This window comes from Poecilia mexicana, unplaced genomic scaffold, assembly GCF_051168715.1.
Source record: "Poecilia mexicana isolate PSO_F unplaced genomic scaffold, ASM5116871v1 scaffold_20, whole genome shotgun sequence".
Taxonomy (NCBI): Eukaryota; Metazoa; Chordata; class Actinopteri; order Cyprinodontiformes; family Poeciliidae; genus Poecilia; species Poecilia mexicana.
Window position 1 is genome coordinate 1832433 of NW_028263389.1, and position 19469 is coordinate 1851901.

General features: G+C 38.3%; 2 protein-coding genes across 3 annotated transcripts; both read left to right on the plus strand.

Moving 5' to 3' along the window:
* The first annotated feature begins 2762 nt into the window (after positions 1-2762).
* On the plus strand, positions 2763-7833 carry LOC106915181 (myeloid cell surface antigen CD33-like). Of its 2 annotated transcripts, XM_014982609.2 has the most exons (8): positions 2763-2861; positions 3134-3221; positions 3402-3788; positions 4094-4396; positions 4473-4652; positions 4929-4992; positions 6607-6646; positions 7241-7833. In XM_014982609.2, the coding sequence occupies exons 2-8, from the start codon at positions 3137-3139 to the stop codon at positions 7517-7519; spliced, it is 1338 nt and encodes a 445-aa protein (XP_014838095.2). In that variant the 5' UTR covers positions 2763-2861; positions 3134-3136; the 3' UTR covers positions 7520-7833. The 2 variants fall into 2 exon arrangements, with proteins under 2 accessions (XP_014838095.2, XP_087857356.1); XM_088001230.1 differs by lacking the exon at positions 2763-2861 and having other exon boundaries at positions 2874-3221.
* A 2152-nt stretch (positions 7834-9985) lies between these two features.
* LOC106915183 (sialic acid-binding Ig-like lectin 14) lies at positions 9986-16460 on the plus strand. The gene is made up of 8 exons (XM_014982612.2): positions 9986-10141; positions 12623-12710; positions 12891-13286; positions 13593-13895; positions 13972-14142; positions 15012-15096; positions 15189-15225; positions 15901-16460. Exons 2-8 carry the CDS (start codon positions 12626-12628, stop codon positions 15943-15945), a joined length of 1122 nt encoding a protein of 373 aa, XP_014838098.2. The 5' UTR covers positions 9986-10141; positions 12623-12625; the 3' UTR covers positions 15946-16460.
* The last annotated feature ends 3009 nt before the right edge of the window (positions 16461-19469 follow it).

Consider the following 19469-nt stretch of genomic DNA (forward strand, 5'->3'; position numbering starts at 1 on the left):
TCTCACTTAAAACCACATAGACAAGCACCAAATATTACAAAAATAAATGTGACAAATGCATTTAGTATTTTAGGAACTGTAGCTTGTGTAGAATGAGAAACTCCTCTGAAGCTCAAAGAAAGGTTCCAGCCTGAGAGGTGCTGCCATCTAGTGTTCATGTTTCGCCAGGTGTCAGCTTAGATTTTCAAATCCAAAGTTCAATTGAAAAGGCATGAGTATGTTTTAACACTTAGCATTGTGTTCCTGCTCAATATTACATTTTAAACCAATTCTAGATTACATTTATGTCTTCATTTACCCATAATAAGACATAATACATTAATTTTTATGTATTAATTTTTATGTCAAGCCAAGTTTGTATTGCACAGCTACGCAACAAGCAGATCAAAGTGCCTTATATGATAAAAAAAAAAACACAATACAGTAACCAAATATCAAACAGCAATAAACATGACATATTGTCAAATGTCTTTGCTTGAGGTGTGGAAGGAGAAGTCAGTCTGCCAAAAAAAAAAGAATCTCCAGCCATATGAGTTTTAAGATGCTGATATACTATTGAAATATAAACCTCATGCATTACAGAAGCTGTGTGTAGAAATGGTTTCCACTGAGTAAATGTGAATCTCAAGAACTAATGGTTTGAGACACACAAACTAACCACTGAGCCAAAAATAAGAAGCTGAAGTCTTCTTATTTGTGTAATCTCATTTCCGTCAGGTATCTCTAAATCTGTTTGCTCTAAACCACCTGAGAACATTTAGTGAATTTGTGCCTGAAACTTCAGATCTCTGTCAAGTTATTTAAATAATAAAAGTTATATTCAAAACAGTCCTAAACTTTTGATCTTTGCTACACGTTGGCTAAAGTTAGACAGGCCCCTTTTATACACCAGTTAGAGCTCAGTGTAGTGAATGCTGAGTTGACCCATAGCATCTTTTTGTTTTGCTGAATTAACCTTGGACTGGGTTAGCAAAGTACCCAGTTTGGATTGTTGTTGACTCAAGAGTTTTAAGAGTGTATGGTCAGCAGAGAGTTCTGGTGAAATGGAGGGGGTGGTCTAAACCAGGAAGTAGTCGGAGAATGTGAAGGACTTTCAAATGAAACCCCTTTTGAATTTCACTCTGGTTAAAATACAGGAAAAAGAAATAAGGTGCAAATTCACATTGAGTGACAACGTGGCTGAGCAGCAGAGTCCTGCTGGGTGACGGGGTGAAGTCAGTGCAGCTCTTCAGAAACAAACGTCATTTAGTTCATTACAAAATCTGAAAACTCCTAAGAAATTAAGTACAAAACTTCCTCTTTTAATGTTCCTTCAGAAAACTGAAGTGAACTAAACTGACAGGCAAACTGTATATGAGATTAATATACGCTGTCTGTACAGGATCTATATAGATAATCATCCATATGTGTGAATGTGTTTAACTAGTCAAAGGTGGAATGGTAGCCAGGAAATGAAAACAATCATAAAACACAATCAAATTTCTAAAATGTCTTAATCAAAATGTACAGCAGAATGCATGAAGAGCTAAAAAAAAAAAAACCAGCTACAAAAGTATTTGTCCTGTTGTGTTAAAGTTAAATATGAAGCATTTCAGTGTAGACATCACTTCGTCTTAGTTACTGGTTCAAAATTTTGTAATATTGGTGTTAAAAGGAAATAAGAATGAAGCATTTTGATAAATTTGGTGATTCTTTCTCAGAAACTTTCCAGTAGATTTTAACCCAACTTAAACATTTTTTAAATGGAAGATATGTCAGTTAACTTGAGGCCAAACAAAGTAACATCTTAACTGACGACTCAATCTGGAGTGACTGGAAAAGACTTCTAGTGTATGAGTGTTTCTATGTACAGTGTTTTTCAAACAAATATTCTTAGAAGTATGTTTTTGCTCGAAATCAACTTAAATATGAGAATGTAAAATAATATGTTCTAACTCTTCTCAGCTTTGTTAAGTTTCAATGTTTCAGTTCCCCATGGTCAAAGATAAAAAGTGGAACCTTTTCTGTTGGTCTGATGAATCGTTGTTTTAAATGTGCAGAGCAGAAAAGGGAAGAGGAGCAAATATTTTCAGAAGTAAAATCCAAAAGAAGCAGCGAAGATAAAATAAAAAAAAACGTGACTCAAGAAGTAACTCAAGTAAAACAGAGAAGCTGGAGAGCCATTGCCTTATCACACCACAATGATGGTTTCAAACTGATCAAACTGATGCTGTGGGCTTGTAAGCACCACAGGGTGGAGTGAGAAGCAGCTGGCCTCATCGCAATGCACATTTTTTTTTTTTTTTTGTGGGTGAGGTAGAAGCAATGCTGTGTTTCCATTTATTTTAACTTCTTTTTATTTTGAGCTCTGTGTTTCGTCTATTAAATCCAGTCTAATGTTACACTCATAATGTCTGATTGGTTAAAAATCAGCACAAGAATAAAAAGCAGCTTTATCTAAGCATGTTTGACTTTAGCTTATTGTGTTACAACCAGCCTCTGTGTCTGTGGAAGCTTCGACATCACACGGGGATACGCTGCAACATGCCACTCAGTTTCAGTGATGCTTTATTAAAGAAATACATTTACAAAAGCAGATTTCTGTAACATCATTTGACTTTTGTTTTGTTCAAAACACAACAGAGATGTTGAAAAAAGATATTACAAAATTTCTTCAGGTTATCTACAGGAAAACAAATTGTTTAACGTCTCTCTCCTAACATACATTTTTAGAGTAGAACAAATATTCACACCCACAGAGTAAAAAATAAACTTCCTCCTCCAGTGAAAGGCGGAACATTCGGTTTCTTGAGGTATTCTGTAGACAGAGGGACTTCCTGTGGCTCAACTGTTCCCAACAACTTTTGATACAAATATATTTGGTAAGAAAACCATTTATTACACCGATTTTAAAATGTAGTGTTTTAAAACTGAAACATTTGATTGATTCCCCCTCTTTTCAGAAAAGTTACCTTAAAGTCTTAACATTAACTTTGATAAAAGGAGCTTGTAGAACATGACAGTTTTCTTTGGGAGTCGGTGCTTTAGGTGAAAGATCAATATTTTAAAAAATACAATTGAAATGGCTGTAGAAGAACCTGATGTTTTGAAAACTGTTTTAATGTCAAACTCTTTCCTTCATCTTGTCTCTGAGCTGATGGAGGGATGTAGCAGTGAGATGGCAGCTTTCTCTCAGAATATGCTGACAGTCAGCGTGTTACTGAGTGTCTTCTTTCTTCCAGGTGAGCTGTTTGTTTTCTCACTGTCATTTGGAAACATTACTGGAAATATTTCTAGTCTCCAGTGTGTCTGATCTTGTTTAAAGTAACAGGCTGCAGCTCAGCTGGAGTTCATGGATCAGGAAGTGTCTCTTCAGGAACATTTTGCTCCACATTGTGTCCATCTTTACTCTGCTTTTTCAGGAGTTCAGACTGGATGTAAAAACAAAGATCCATCCCTCAACATTACTGCACCAAAGGAGATGGAAGCTCTGAGTGGATCCTGTTTGCTAATCCCATGTAGCTTTAGAGAAAAACCAGGAGAAAAGTTTGACAACAAGAGAGAAACATTTGGAGTTTGGATTAAAAGTGATTCAGCATTTGGTAACAATCAGAACAACGTGATTTACAACAGCAGTCAGTCACAAAACAGCTACGCAGTGAACATTTCTGGAAACCTGAGAGAGAAGAACTGCACCTCTGTGTTTTATAATGTAAACTCAAGTCAAACAAACCGTTACTTCTTCAGGATTGAGAACTGGCCGTTCCTAGGAACAGCTTCCTGTGATCCTGTTAATATAACAGTTAGAGGTGAGAGACTTTGGTTTATATTTATATGTAATATTAATGTTGAGAGAAAATTTATTATGATGCCTTTGTGGTATAACAAAAAACTCCATGAACTGAATCATTATAGTAAAGTTAAACATCAACAGGATCAGAGTTCAGAGTTAAAGAAAGCAATCTGTCAGCACAAAGTGGGTGATTTAACTAAATTTACTTTTCAATGAGTTCTTACCTTCATATTTATCATCTTTTTATGCTCCACATGTTTAAAGTGAAGTCAGTCTGCTGTATCTCACTGTTTAAAATGTGTGTGTGATGTGAAAACACAGCTTCTGCTTGGAGCCCCAGGATTGAAATCTCAGGTGATGTGAAGGAGAAGAACTCTGTCACCGTAACGTGCTCAGCTCTCACTCCCTGTCCGCAATCACCTCCTGAACTCACCTTGAACCTCCAGCCAAACCCTCACAGACAGATGGAGAGGAACACAGATGGAACGTTTACAACTACAATCCAGCAGAAAATCACTCTGTCAGACTCAAATGATGTTTCCAACATCACCTGCTCTGCCAGATATCCTGTGAATGGAGGAAAACACAAGACAGCAAATACAGAAGTGACTCTCAGTGTTTCCTGTAAGTGATCCTGTCAGAACATCATGATTCATCTGGTTCTCATCAATAATCTGAAGGTGTGTTGCATTTTCCTCAGATGCTCCTAAAAACACCTCAGCATGTAACTGGGTGGAGCTGAACTGCTCCAGCAGAGCCAGTCCTCCCATCAGCTGCTCCACCTGGTTCAAGAACAGCACTTATAAAGCCATGATAGTAGCTGAAGGAGACGTCAGATTAACTGTCTATGAGGGAGAAGTCAACCGCTGTAAGGTCTCTGGTAAGTTCTCTAAAGGTTTCCTCCCTTCTTTGCATCTGCAGTATATGTTTCTGTCTTAAATTATGAAGCTAATGTTGCAGTTAAACATGGAACCCAAGTGAAACTTACTTTAGACTTTTGATAAGTAATTTGTTTTTTCTATGCATTTTTACATATAAAAACTTATAGATTTCAACAATTCAGTGAAACACATTAATGTTCACATAAACCTGTCTGAATGATCTGAACATCGAGACATTTTGTCATTGTCTTCTTGTTTCTTTCTTTTTTCTTTAGATAATCTTCTGATTCCCCTCATTACAGTGACTGTTGTCGTTGTGCTCATCTTCCTGGTTGTATGGTGAGTATCAGGAACTGACTCATATGATGAAATATGGCTCATCATTTAGAGGTTTTAGTTAAAATTTGCCTTAAAAAGAACTCAATGTTCTTCTCAATGTTCTGTTGGCTGCAATAAAAGTTCCTACTATTCTATTTACTATTTATTTTATCTAAAGATGAACTAAACCACCAGAGCAGAATTTAGTTGAAAAGGAAAGACAGAAACACAAACTTTTTCTATCATCTGTAGAAAATAAATACAGTTCACACCTGAATTTTGAAGCTGACATTTTTTTTTCTATGTTGTCAGTAAGATTTGAAAAGGATTAATTCTGATATTTCATTTCTCAAAAAGTGTAGCTCTTGTTTACATGTTAGGCAATTTAGTTAGTAGTTTTTTCTTTCTTCTCACCTAAACTCTGTCCAAAAGAAGAGGGATGAAAGTTAATAGGTAACTGTTCTGCAAAAAAAAAGAAGAAACATTTTGCTTTCTGTGTGAAAATCAAAAACTTTTACAAAACAGAAGCAAAGTTCACCCTTGTCTAAAAGAAGCTGAAAAGTGAGAGATTAAAAGCTGTTATTTTCAACCCGGTGTGGTCCAGTACTGCGTACCGCTAAATGAATCTCCGCCGGTACACAGAATTAGAAAACGTCTGCAATAAAGCCGGCATTCAGAACGGCTGCTCTTTGAGCCAGGATAGATCTGCTAGCAATAGGGAATTTAAAACAAGATTTAATCTGTTTATAATCAGCTTTTTTCTCATTCTGGTTCATTTCTGAACTGTCCTTGCTGTGTGCTGGAGTCTCTCCCACTCCAGCAGTCCTCCTTCTCTCTCTGTCCTCTGCCCACTGCAATTTTGTTATATTCCAGAAACATAATGGGGAAAAAAATCATATATATACTATATATAGATTTTGAAAAACTGGTGATGAATCTGGTTATACATTTCACACAACATAAAATGTGTGAAATGTTGGAGACCCAAATGCAGAGAGCCAGAGGCGACGAGTAGATTTTGTTGTTTTAATAAAAAATGATGAATAAAAAAATCACCAGGAACACAGGGAGCCAGAGCAGAACAAAAACAGAGGAACCAGGAACAAAAAAACTAGCAGGGTGAACAGGAAAATAACAGGGATAAAAAGGAGGAACCAGCAAGGAGTGACTGAGAATGAGTTATATAGATACAGGGGAGATTGATTTGTGTACAAGGAACAGATGGCTGATTAGAAACAGGTTCCAGGATTTAGGGGAAAGCAGAAGGCAGGCTGAGGAGAAAGAGGGAGAAAATGGCACAGGGGGCGAGAGAGAGAACACAAACAGTAAATAGGAAAATTAATTTAACAAATAACTAAACATAAGGAACATGAAAGAGCTAAAATAACTAAAGGATTTAAGTAAAGTAAACAGAAATAAAGCAGATCTAATCAAAGAAAGAGACTAACACAGAATAAACAAACCTCAAAAGAACCCAACGAGCCACGACACATTCATTTCATTATTATATTTGACCAAAACTTCACTACCGTTTTTGTTCAAGTGTCTTGCAGGACAACCTCAACTCTCATCATATGCCTTCATGTTGTTCCTTCTATCACATGATTATTCTGACTACTGTTTAATATTTTCTAGGTTCTTAAAGTCCAGACGTACTGCTGTACAACACAATCAGGTAAGTAAATAACATCTGATTGTGTTGTGATTGGACACAATTCATGAAAAGCATGTCATTAAAATCCTCCAGTATTCTGTTAAAACACGCTTAACTAAATTTAAGCATGAACACATAAGAGTCCATCATAGAGTAAATCTTCCTCATTGCCTTTTATTTATGTACATTTATTCCATGTGGAGGATATGCAATGCTAAGAAGTTTTCTGTTTAAATCAAATCACCAGTATGACATTCAATGACTCATCTAAAAATGCTAATTTTAAAAAAGTGACTGAAATCTGACTTTTTAAAGTTTTAATCCATGACTTCCTATTTCTCTGGGGTATAAATATCATTTAATACAGACCTGAGGTCGCTTCAAAAAGGGAAACACAAGAGAACATGTTGTAACCCAGGAAACTGTGACTTGATATCTCCAACCAAACTCTGTGCAACAAGTAAAACTTTAAACATCTCAAACTGTGACAAACTAGGCTGGATGAGCAAGGTGGCTAAAGTGACTCAACTTTGGGTGACAAAAATAGATGCATGTATTTTGGACTGATTTCAGATTAGAAGTGAATAACATGTTTTTCTTTATATTCTCCCACAGACTGAAGCATCTGAGGAGCCTGGTGTTCTTGCATCTAGTGATGCAAAACTGCCATCATTAAATGGCGTTCTTCAATCACCTTCTAATGAAAGGCAGGAAGAACTTCACTATGGGGATGTGAACTTCATAAAGAAACCTTCCCGTGTCTCAGAGAGTACCAGTGGAGACCAGCAGGAGACGCTGTACTCCCAGGTCAAAGTGTCTGAGCCAAAGAACAGATCAGCTCACACTGCTGACAGCTCAGATCCTCTCTACTCTACGGTACAGAAACCTGGCTGAAACTTACAGAAACTCTGTTCTTATTACTCACAGTCAGTGACAGGAGTCCTAACACAATAATAATGGGCTTGTTTATTTTTTTCTGATTTTTTTTTTTTGTTTTTTGTTTTTTGTTGTTTTTTTTTTGTTTGGATGCTTCGGTACTGATGTGGTGTGAGAGTGATATGTATAGTTTGCAGGTTTTTGTACTTTAATTTATCTTCTGATCTTTGTTGTATTTTATTTTCATTATTTACTGCAAAGTAAGCAATTATCTCAATATTTGAACATTTAATATTTGCACTTAAATAAACAATGTCTAGATACAGTTTTTACATTTGTTTTATAGTGTATAATTTAAATTATTGTGCATGGTGGTCAATTTAAATGTGAATCTTTAGACGACATATTAACTGTCTTCCGAGGAGCATTCTGGAAGTTCTGTGTGTAGAAAAAAAGGAACATGGTTTCAGTGAAATGAAGAAAGCAATGAAATGACCACACAGTCAAAAAAGGAACTAAGAAATGTAAAAATTAAAATAAGTTCTGCAATTAATGATCCTTCAGAAACCCTTAAAGTCGAGTGCAGGCAGCAAAACCTCCAGGTTCCTTCCCTGTAGTGTTAGGCTACAGGTAGCCTTACACTGGCTTCCTGTAGCCCAGAGAATAGACTTTAAAATACCGTAAGTTTATAAATCACTGACCGGTTTAGCACCACAACACATTAAAGATCTGTTGCTGTTGCATCAACCTTCCAGACCTCTCAGGTCTTCTGGTTCTGGTCGGCTTGGCATACACAGAACCAGAATCAAACAAGAAGAAGCAGCATTCAGCTTCTATACTCAAGTCTGGAACAAACTTCTAGAAAACTGCAAAACTGATGAAACATTGAGTTCCTTTATATTTAGACTAAATTTACTCAGTGTTCCTTTAAATTTAGGGTTATTGGTCTAAAACTCAACCCGCCTGGTTAGAGTTGAATTTGAAACTCTAACCAGTTTAAAATGCAACTGCTTAGAGTTTCAAATGTTTCAAATTGATCATTTAAAACATTATCAATGGAACATTAATCATCAACCTGATGTGTAACCATGGCACTTGACAAAATGTAGTGTTTAACTTGTTGACTGTGTCTTCTATGACTTTGTATTTTTGTGTTTTTTTTTTATGCAAAACATTTTGAACTGCCTTGTTGCTGAAACGTACAGCAACAAAGAAGTTCAGTTTATTTCTGATTTCAATCAATCAGAAATAAACCTGATTGATTGATTGATTGATTGATTGATTGATGATTGATTCTTTCCTGGCTTCACTCCTTCAGCAGGAGACTCCGAGATTGAACAGACAGAACCAGAACTCATAGATTGGCAAGTGGGAAATTAGCCTGACAAAAAGTGCTCTGAGTAACTCCTCCAGATGGAAAGTTCCAGAAGTGTCTCCCCTTTCCTCCTCATTCTGTCTAAATGTCTTTCCTTTCCACCACACACTGGTTTTTGCCAGGGTAATCAACAGGGAAAGACTCATGTTTTAAATTAAAAGCACACAGCTGTAACTACATTAAAAACAACTAAAGAGTTTTATCCTGTGACAAATGTCTAGATGAGGGAGGTTAACTTCCCTCTGTCAGACATCATCCTCAGATTGAGATATAAAACGTCTTCCTTCCATCTTAACACCACTTCCTCTATTATTAACTTCTCATGGTCATAATATGAAAAATAACTTGCTGCAGCTTGGCAACCACATGGCGCCTTAGCAAGAGATCCAAACAAAAAGTATACGAGTAGAGTCAGGAGATCACTTGACTCTTTCTCCTGGTTGTCCTAGAGTCTCCAGGACAGGTTGTGGGTCCCAAGATCCAAAGGTGGAACCTTGAAGGATGACCTAGAGACACCAGCATTAAACAATGAAACCCTGCAAACCAGCATAAAGATCCAAAAATACTGGCTCAACTTCTGGTCTAGAATCCTTTGAACCAGAACAATCAGAACCAGGATGACAAGAGAGCTCAGCATGTATTCAGTAGGATGATCTGTTTAGAGGATATATGCATCCTCTAAAAAAAAAAAAAAAAAATATATATATATATATATATATATATATATTGTCCTAAAAAGGACAAAGACAACTTCTGAGTCACAACCACAGAAGTTGTGGTTGTGACGACAATGCACTGAAAATCTGTCTTCCTGCTGCTTAGAAGTGTCGATACAAACCCGTTTTGGTGTTTTGCACAGCAGAGATATGAACAAATCTAAAACTGTATTTTAAATTTGGAGAAGCAGAGAGTCAAAGAGAGGCGACAACAAGTAAACAGTAAATTGAGGACTGAGAAAAACTGGAATTGATTTGAGAAGTTTATTGTGTTTCAAAATCTGCAGTGACTAGAAAAAGTTAAATAGATATCTACTGAGTTTGTGAGAGAAAATATCTTGTGTCTCGTTCTCACTCTGAATAGATGCAATTGGCTCTGATGTTCTTAACTTCCTTTTTCACGTGTTGAGAGCAGGAAGTCGTGTAATACCTATGACTATTCTGTGGAATTAGATGATATTTAGATCTAAACAGGTCTGGACTTGAGCTGCTGCTGGTCAACTAAGCCCCAAAAGGATCATATTTATAAAAGATTTCCTTAATAACTCGGTAAGAACAGAGATCTATGATGTCTTTAATGTGATTGATTGTAACCTGAAATGTAGAAAAATCCACTACTTCCTTACAGTGTTGTGTTCAAGACCACCTAACCCGAGACCAAGACAAGACCAAGACCAGAGTGTATCGAGACCGAGACAAGACCAAGACTTTTAGGGTCCGAGACCAAGTCAAGACCAAGACCGAGGAAAGTCGAGACCGAGTCAAGACCAAGACCAGCGGCCCGTGCTAGATGACACAATAAAATGTAAAATATGATCGAAATTGCTTCTCAGAATAATCGGAAAGATCCATATTCCCATAAAAACACCTAGATATTAAATACTTAATACATTTTACCAATATTAAATATTCCATTTCTGTGCTAAAATGTGTGATGGTTTCATGCCATCCCTAAAAACATAACACCCTGGGAATTTGCCCATATTGCTCATATAAGAAACCACCACTCTCTGCACCATTAAACATAGCAATTGAGGCAATGCCCTGACGGTAAATAACGCTCAACTACCAACACTGACCAAGGAGCAACAAGCAAGAAGTAACCAAACAGAAGGCGCTCATCGTGACTGTTCTCACTCTCTATCCCAGTACATGAAGCCAGGTAGTCTGACACCATGGCAGACATTACAGCTGCCACGTTGAACAAAAACAATCAAAGAGTGCATGCTCTGCGTGCTCTTTCGTTCTTGTGTTTTAGTTATTTGTTAATTTAAATATCAACGTACATAATTAAATAAAATAATGATGCAGTGTACACAGAGCATTACTAAAACAAAGAACGGGTGTTCTGTCAGGTCAGATTGTCATATGCTTAGCACGAACTCACGGTGTTCTGTCAGATCAGCATACGTTGTCAGATAGTCGTATGCTTAGCTCAGACACGCATACGCTGTCATTACCATATGATTTTGTTTAATCAGCAACATAGAATCATGACGTAGATCATCATACACTTGGTTATTAACAGTTGTATGGCATCCAGCTGCAGCCAGACCTGCTTTAAATACACTTTGAAGCCATGACAGCACATGTATATCTATCTAGTTGTCATATTATGTCATATTCTAAACAATTTAATGACTTATTTTTGTCATAACTTGTTGCGTATGCTGAACTGACAACTCCATTGACGGTCGGACTTCTTAAGGCGCATGCGCTGGCATGGTACTCACTGCATGTATGCTAGGAACATAGAATCATGACGTAGATCTGTTATTAACAGCATCCTGACTTAGCGGTTAAGTGAGTTTTACACGGGCATGTGTTGTAGCTGACTCCAGCTGCAGCCAGACCCTGCTTTAAATACACTTTGAAACCATGACAACACAAGTATATCTATATAGTTATAATTGAAAACAATTTAATGACTTATTTTCGTCATAACTTGCTGCATATGGTGAACTGACAACTCCTCTGACGGTCGGACTTCTTAATGCGCATGCGCAGGCATAGTACTCACTGCATGTATGCTATTCTGACAGCGTATGGCTATCTGATAGAACAACGGCTCTCAGTGACACTCCAGTCCTATCTAATAAGTAAAGAGCCGTGGAGAAGAATCGACTGTTTCTGAATGTCACATCACTATATTGCAGACTTTTGGACATAGCGTTGTCCTATATATGCGACAAGTCAGTCAACATCTCCGCACAATAACTCAGACAGTGAGTGACTTTTTTTCATCACAAATGCTTATGTGTCTCTGTACAGCTAGCTTTGCTAACATCACGTTAACGGAGCTCACCTTCTTTGAGCTATTTTTCTAAGTGACGAAAATAGTTAGACGTTGTCCCCACCATCTGCGAAAGCGAAGCGCTGCTGAGTTAGCTGTGGCCATCTCATTTCTTACTATTTATGCAGCGCTATTATATTACTGACAATTAGACAAACATTTTCTGCCGCTGAGAGAAAACCACTGCGCATGTCCTGGAGCGCCGCGTGTGAGTGAAAGGTGGGGAGGGGAAGAGGAAGAGGAGGAGGGGGAGAAACACGTAGTTGCTTGGATTTTAATTGGTGCGTTTTGCATCCACTGAAAACAAAGATGTTAACAAATAAACTGGACAGTATGCTGCACGTTTAGTGATATTTTCACAGTTGCGGTCTCGACTGGTTTTGAAATAAAATGCCGAGTCCTCAGAGCCCGAGACCGAGACAAGACCGAGACCAAATGCGGTCGAGTCCGAGACGAGACCGAGACCAACAGAAAATGGTCTTAAGACCGGACTCGAGACCAAGACCGATCTCGAGTACCACAACACTGCTTCCTTATTTGTTGTTGCTTTTTCACTTACAAAAAAGTTTGTTAATTATTTTTTTATGTGTGATAAATTCTACAAGTTCCCGTTATTCTTCTAACATAATAATATGTCGTTTATAGTTAGTAAGTATCAGTTTAGATGATCTGCATTGGAAGTTTTTAAAGCAAACATGAGTTTTAATGTCAAACTTTTCCTTCATCTTGTCTCTGAGCTGATGGAGGGATGTAGCAGTGAGATGGCAGCTTTCTCTCAGAATATGCTGACAGTCAGCATGTTACTGAGTGTCTTCTTTCTTCCAGGTGAGCTGTTTGTTCTCTCACTGTCATTTGGAAACATTACTGGAAATATTTCTAGTCTCCAGTGTGTCTGATCTTGTTTAAAGTAACAGGCTGCAGCTCAGCTGGAGTTCATGGATCAGGAAGTGTCTCTTCAGGAACATTTTGCTCCACATTGTCTCCATCTTTACTCTGCTTTTTCAGGAGTTCAGACTGGATGTAAAAACAAAGACCCACTTCTCAACATTACTGCACCAAAGGAGATGGAAGCTCTGAGTGGATCCTGTTTGCTAATCCCATGTAGCTTTAGAGAAAAACCAGAGAAACCAGGAGAAAAGTTTAACAACAAGAGAGAAACATTTGGAGTTTGGATTAAAAATGATTCAGCATTTGGAAAGAATCCGAACAACGTGATTTACAACAGCAGTCAGTCACAAAACAGCTACGCAGTGAACATTTCTGGAAACCTGAGAGAGAAGAACTGCACCTCTGTGTTTTATAATGTAAACTCAAGTCAAACAAACCGTTACTTCTTCAGGATTGAGAACTGGCCGTTCCTAGGAACAGCTTCCTGTGATCCTGTTAATATAACAGTTAGAGGTGAGAGACTTTGGTTTATATTTATATGTAATATTAATGTTGAGAGAAACTTTATTATGATGCCTTTGTGGTATAACAAAAAACTCCATGAATTGAATCATTATAGTAAAGTTAAACATCAACAGCATCAGAGTTCAGAGTTTAAAAAAAGCAGTTTGTGAACACAAAGTGGGTGATTTACCTAAATTTACTTTTCAGTGAGTTCTTACCTTCATATTTATCATCTTTTTATGCTCCACATGTTTAAAGAGGAGTCAGTCTGCTGTATCTCACTGTTTAAAATGTGTGTGTGATGTGAAAACACAGCTTCTGCTTGGAGCCCCAGGATTGAAATCTCAGGTGACGTGAAGGAGAAGAACTCTGTCACCGTAACGTGCTCAGCTCTCACTCCCTGTCCATATTCACCTCCTGGACTCACCTTGAACCTCCAGCCAAACCCTCACAGACAGATGCAGAAGAACAAAGATGGAACGTTTACAACTACAATCCAGCAGAAAATCACTCTGTCAGACTCAAATGATGTTTCCAACATCACCTGCTCTGCCAGATATCCTGTGAATGGAGGAAAACACAAGACAGCAAATACAGAAGTGACTCTCAGTGTTTCCTGTAAGTGATCCTGTCAGAACATCATGATTCATCTGGTTCTCATCAATAATCTGAAGGTGTGTTGCATTTTCCTCAGATGCTCCTAAAAACACCTCAGCATGTAACTGGGTGGAGCTGATCTGCTCCAGCAGAGCCAGTCCTCCCATCAGCTGCTTCACCTGGTCCAAGAACAGCACTTATAAAGCCATGATAGTAGCTGAAGGAGACGTCAGATTAACTGTCTATGAGGGAGAAGTCGACTTCTCTGGTAAGTTCTCTACTGAAGGTAGCCTGAAGGTTTTGTGGTCAACATTTATTGTTCAACATTCTGTTACAACAATCATATTTAATGTAGGTTGTCCTCCGAAATCTTCGGATGTTTTTTAGAGAATATTGTGTAAAAGTTATGTAGTGAACAACCAGCATCATGCAGACCAAGGATCACAGCAGATAGTTCAGGAAGTAAGACATGGAGAAGTTTAAAGTAGGGTGGTGGCAGGATTATCCTGTGGGCCTGCTGATATTCAGCAGGCGAGGTAGGTGGAGTTAAATCCTTTTAGAGGCTGTGAAAGTTGTGAGGCTGTGGTCGAGGTTTACCTTCTAGCTGTTCAACAAACCTCAACATCCTGTTACGATTGAAGGAGGCAGAGACAGGGAAGAGCCAAAATATGAACGACAGTGTGGAATGTTGAAGATTTATTTAAACTTAAAGACTTGACTTGGACAAAGTACAACATAACATCTCCGGGGGCCGAATATGAACATTCACATCTTTATTTCCAAAAATGTCTCTTCCTCCTCACAGTTTTGAATCATTTTGTGTTGGTTTATCACAAACTCAACAAGTTGGTGTTTGCATTGAGATAAAATACAAAAATTGCTTTAGTGGTATGAATAGTTTTGCATAGTGCTGTGGTAATGGAAAATTCAGAAATGTAGAAATGCTCTAACATGTTTTCACCTGAGTCAGTTTGTCTCATTTCTGCCTCCTTTCATTTGCTTTAACATCAGCTCTGTCAGAGTGTTTCTTTAGTTTCCGTCAGAACATTTCTTGATATTTGACTTACAAGTTTCTGATCACCGAGGAAAAAAACATTTTCCTCCTCAGAGATGGTCACATGTTTTCTCTTTTTACAGATAGACAGTTTCAGGATCGTATCTGTATTGGAGTAAAGATCCTGGGTCTTGTGATTCTCTGCTGTTTGACGATCATCCTAGAGTGGTGAGACACTTTCTAAAAGTTCATAATTTGCTGCCATACCACAGTGAGTATCGTTTTAAATATCATTGTGTTCTGCTTTTCTCCTCTATCAGTCGAACTAGATCAGTTTTCACCAACAAACAACAGAAGGTGAGGAAATAATCCAGCAGTTTCCATTTTTCACTGGTATAAAGGGAATATTCAGATTTCTAACTTGTGTTAAAGCAGAAAAGGTGATCCAATACTCTCCTGCTAAGGTCTCCTCTGACATTGGAGCCATTTGTTTTTGGATCACCTGTTGGGTGTACTCTTTTACAGTCTTAAACAGAAGTAGTCTTTAGATCACAGGTGTCAAACTCCAGTCCTGCAGGGCAGCTGCCCTGGAACATTTAGATGTGCCTCTGCTGCACCACCTGAATAGAATAATTAGGTCATTACCAAGGCTCTGGAGAACTGATTGACACAAGAAGGAGGTAATTAAGCCATTTCATTCCAGTGTTTTTGTGCCTGTGGCACATCTAAAAACTGCAGGACAGCAGCCCTCGAGGACTAGAGTTTGACACCCCTGCTAACCCTGGTGGTTATTGTATGTTCTTTAATTGAAATGATTTATAGAAAATGGATTCTGATAGAGAGGAGCAAACCAGCTGAGATGGTGGGGCGTTCTTCTTTGTAGTTTTATTTCTGTTTTTATTGCAATGCTGAAACAGAAGTGACCTCATGCACTGCAGTCGTCTTGTTACAGCAGGAAGTCACATGTTGTTTTCTAGGTTTGGCTCTGCAGTAAATTCACACCAGGACCTTTCTGCTGTCTCGTTTCCACAGGACACAGAAGAAGCAGATGACGACAACAGAGTGACTGAGATCTGAGCTTCATGAGACCAGGAGAGAGGACCTGTTCACTGTTCACACAACCCATACTTACTGCATTCTGATCTCTGTTTACATTGCACAGCTGTTCTCACTTTCAGAAGTCTTTATTATTTCCTACACACAGGTCTAATCCTAACATTGGTCTACATATTTCAAATCTGAGTTCAACTGAAATGTTTGAGAGTCAATTAGAAATGTTTCCTCATTATATTCTAGCTGTCAGACTCAAAGTGTCTCAGTCTGTGGTGTTTATGTGAAATATTAAATGTTTCAAGAAGATGAGGTCACAGAATTATTTTCTTTTATAGCTAAAAATTAGCAGCAATAAATGAGCAGGGAATATTTTGCATATTACCTGTTGCATGTAGAGCACAGCTGGGCTAAACTCGTTAAACATACGATTCTAACAGCTCAGTGTCGGAATGTACCATCCCACATTGTTTAATGTAAGATCTTAGCTTTTCTACTCCATTTGTATTCCGTGCTTTAATAAACTCAATTTGGCATGAAAACATTGGCTTCTCCATGAATGTACATTATTTTTACCAGACTGATCTCTTAGGGGCGACCTGTCCAGGGTGTACCCCACCTCTCACCCCAAAACATTCGCTGGAGATAGGCACCAGCACCCCTCCCGACCCCACTAGGGACAAGGGTGATGGATGGATGATCTCATAGGGCAGGGGTGTGGACTCATTTTCATTTTGGGTCATATCATAGTGTCCTTGACGATTCCTCCATGGAGATTCCATCCCGCCAGAGAAAACCTTCACCTTAATGGGAGCAACAGAATTAATGGTGTCTGGAAAGTCTTTGAAGCAAAAGAGGGAAAAAAATGACTGACTGAAATAATATTAAACAATGTGACATTTATTCTGTGTAACTCAAATGAAAAACAAACTGTGTTGGAAGTAATAAGAAGCTGAAGTGACCCTGACTTAGTAATATTGCCCACAATGCCCTGCAAACATTTTATTGGAGGATAACTATTGTCCTCTTCTGGTGAATAGACCTTTACTTTCTGTCAGATTTATCTGATGGACTCACATCATCTGCAGATGATCAAGTTTCATTCAAGTATGAATGAAAGGTAATGTCTGTGAAGTTAACCAATAATGATTCAACTTCAGCTAGGGATTTCCCTCTAAAGGTCCCCACATACTTATCATACTCTGTTACCCATATTGTCCGTGGAAAGTTGAGACTTCATAGTCGAGCTTACTGACTGAGTGCCTATAATTCTCTCACCACAAATTCCTTAATTTCCCACAATCTTAGCAGATACTAGCAGGTTTGTTGAGCTATTTGGGCGCCCTGCCCTGTTTCCTCTTCATCAGAAAAGTCTCCACACACCTGTCAGTCTCTGGGACAGAGAGCAGCAATCATGCTGCAGGTCCTCGCAACTGGCGGCGCCGACTCTTGACCTTATCAGCTCAGTGTCACATGCAAAACGGTTCGACGTGAACACTGTACTCCGCTGAGCAGCTCACTGTAGGACATCGAGGGTGTGTTCACACTGCAGCCTGAAGTGACCCAATTCTGATTTTTTGGCAATTCCACTTTTTTTGCCGGGGCCGATCACTCAGCCAGTAAATGCAACCTATATGCGTTCTGCAGTGTGAACGGGCAAACAACCTGAAAGTGTCCCGCATGCGCAGTAGAGGGCGCAATAGCGTCAGCGTTCTCAGTGTTCTGCCAACTGCCATAAAAAGAAGTGCTCAGTGTTTGCTGAAGTAAACATGGAGGCTAACGGTGGAGCTTAGCTTACATATTTGAAGTTGTTGTCTGGCCAGAGCAACATATTAACAACTTAATCCTCATTATAGTCCGTCATGGTTGTTGTTTTTCTTCCTGCTTGCGCGTATCAGGACGCAGAATAGTGAGATTTGTTGAGAATCAGTGACGCTCAGTTCGGATGAATGCGGCCTAGGGGTGCGTTTACACTGCAGCCTGAAGTGACCCAATTCCGATTTTTTTGACGTAATGCGACCTGTATCTGATCTTTTCATGGCAGTATGAACAGCACAGGTCAGATTCTTTTTCAAATGTGACCCATATCCGGTACGTATCCAATTCAAATGCGACCTAACGTCCAGGTCGCATTCATCCGATATCCGCTATTGCGCCCTCTACTGCGCATGCGGGACACTTTCAAGTCGTTTGCCCGTTTACACTGAAGAACACATACAGGTCGCATTTACTGGCAGTGTGAACGGCCCCGGCTAAAAAAATCGAAATTGCCAAAAAATCGGAATTGGGTCACTTCAGGCTGCAGTGTGAACGCACCCCTAGACGTTAGGTCACATTTGAATCGGATACGTATCGGATATGGATCACATTCGAAAAAGAATGCGACCTGTGCTGTTCACACTGCCATGAAAAGATCGGATACAGGTCGCATTACGTCAAAAAGATCGGAATTGGTTCACTTAAGGCTGTAGTGTGAACGCACCCCGAGTATGGGGTCATAAAAATCGATCTTCGTGTGCGCATGGCCGGCGGATGTCCGTTTGGAGTCCGCCGTGTTGAATCTGACTGGAATATATTTCCATGTGCATGTTATTAATTAATTACCTGCATCACTCGTGTGCGTGTGTGTGTACATGTGTATATATGTATATATATATATATATATATATATATATATATATATAAAACTATATATATATATATATATATATATATATATATATATATATATATATATATATATATATATATATATATATATATATATGTATAATTTGTAGATATTTATCTTTTATTATTATATTTGTATTATTAATAAAACACTTTGGATGGCGTAGCTTGCCAATTCTTGACGCTGAGTGGTTACCATAGCAACCAGTAACTGACAGATAATGATCTGTCCCTTTTCTGTTGCCGTCTGAAATTGGTATGTTCTGTGTTTTTTACTAGTGTTATATTTTAGCATGTATTTCAGACTAACTTAACTAAATACAGGCTTTCATGTGTAATTTTGCCATGTTTTGTTTATGTTTTTAACAGTTATCATAATTAATGTTGTTTTTTGCTGTGTTTAATTTTACAACTGTTATCTGCTGTCAACTGTTCATTGGGAGACATTGTTCTGTAGTAGGGACTGTTTATGGTTATTTATTGGATTTTTATTTAATCTCTAGGTTCAGAAGCTGCTGCTGATCTTGGCTACTAACTTCACTTTTTCTCTTGTTGGGTATGTTTTAATTTTTGACACAAAGTAATGTTTCATTTACTGATTGTGTGATCGTCTTTGAATCTGAAATATATGAGCGATTTTATTTCCTGTACTAAAAACATATAAATTCATTGCTATTTATGTTAAAAATAAGATTGGTTATGTGGATTAATATTGTGAATGTATGTCAGACATCACCATACGTTCACAGTCAGAGCCCCTTTCTCTGTTGCTGTCTGTAACTCCGGGGTAGAAGTCACTGAACTAATGTTAATCACCAACTTGATTTTGTTTCTCCTTGTTAGAAAAAAATGTGGTGAACCTGCTGGACCTTTGACGAACA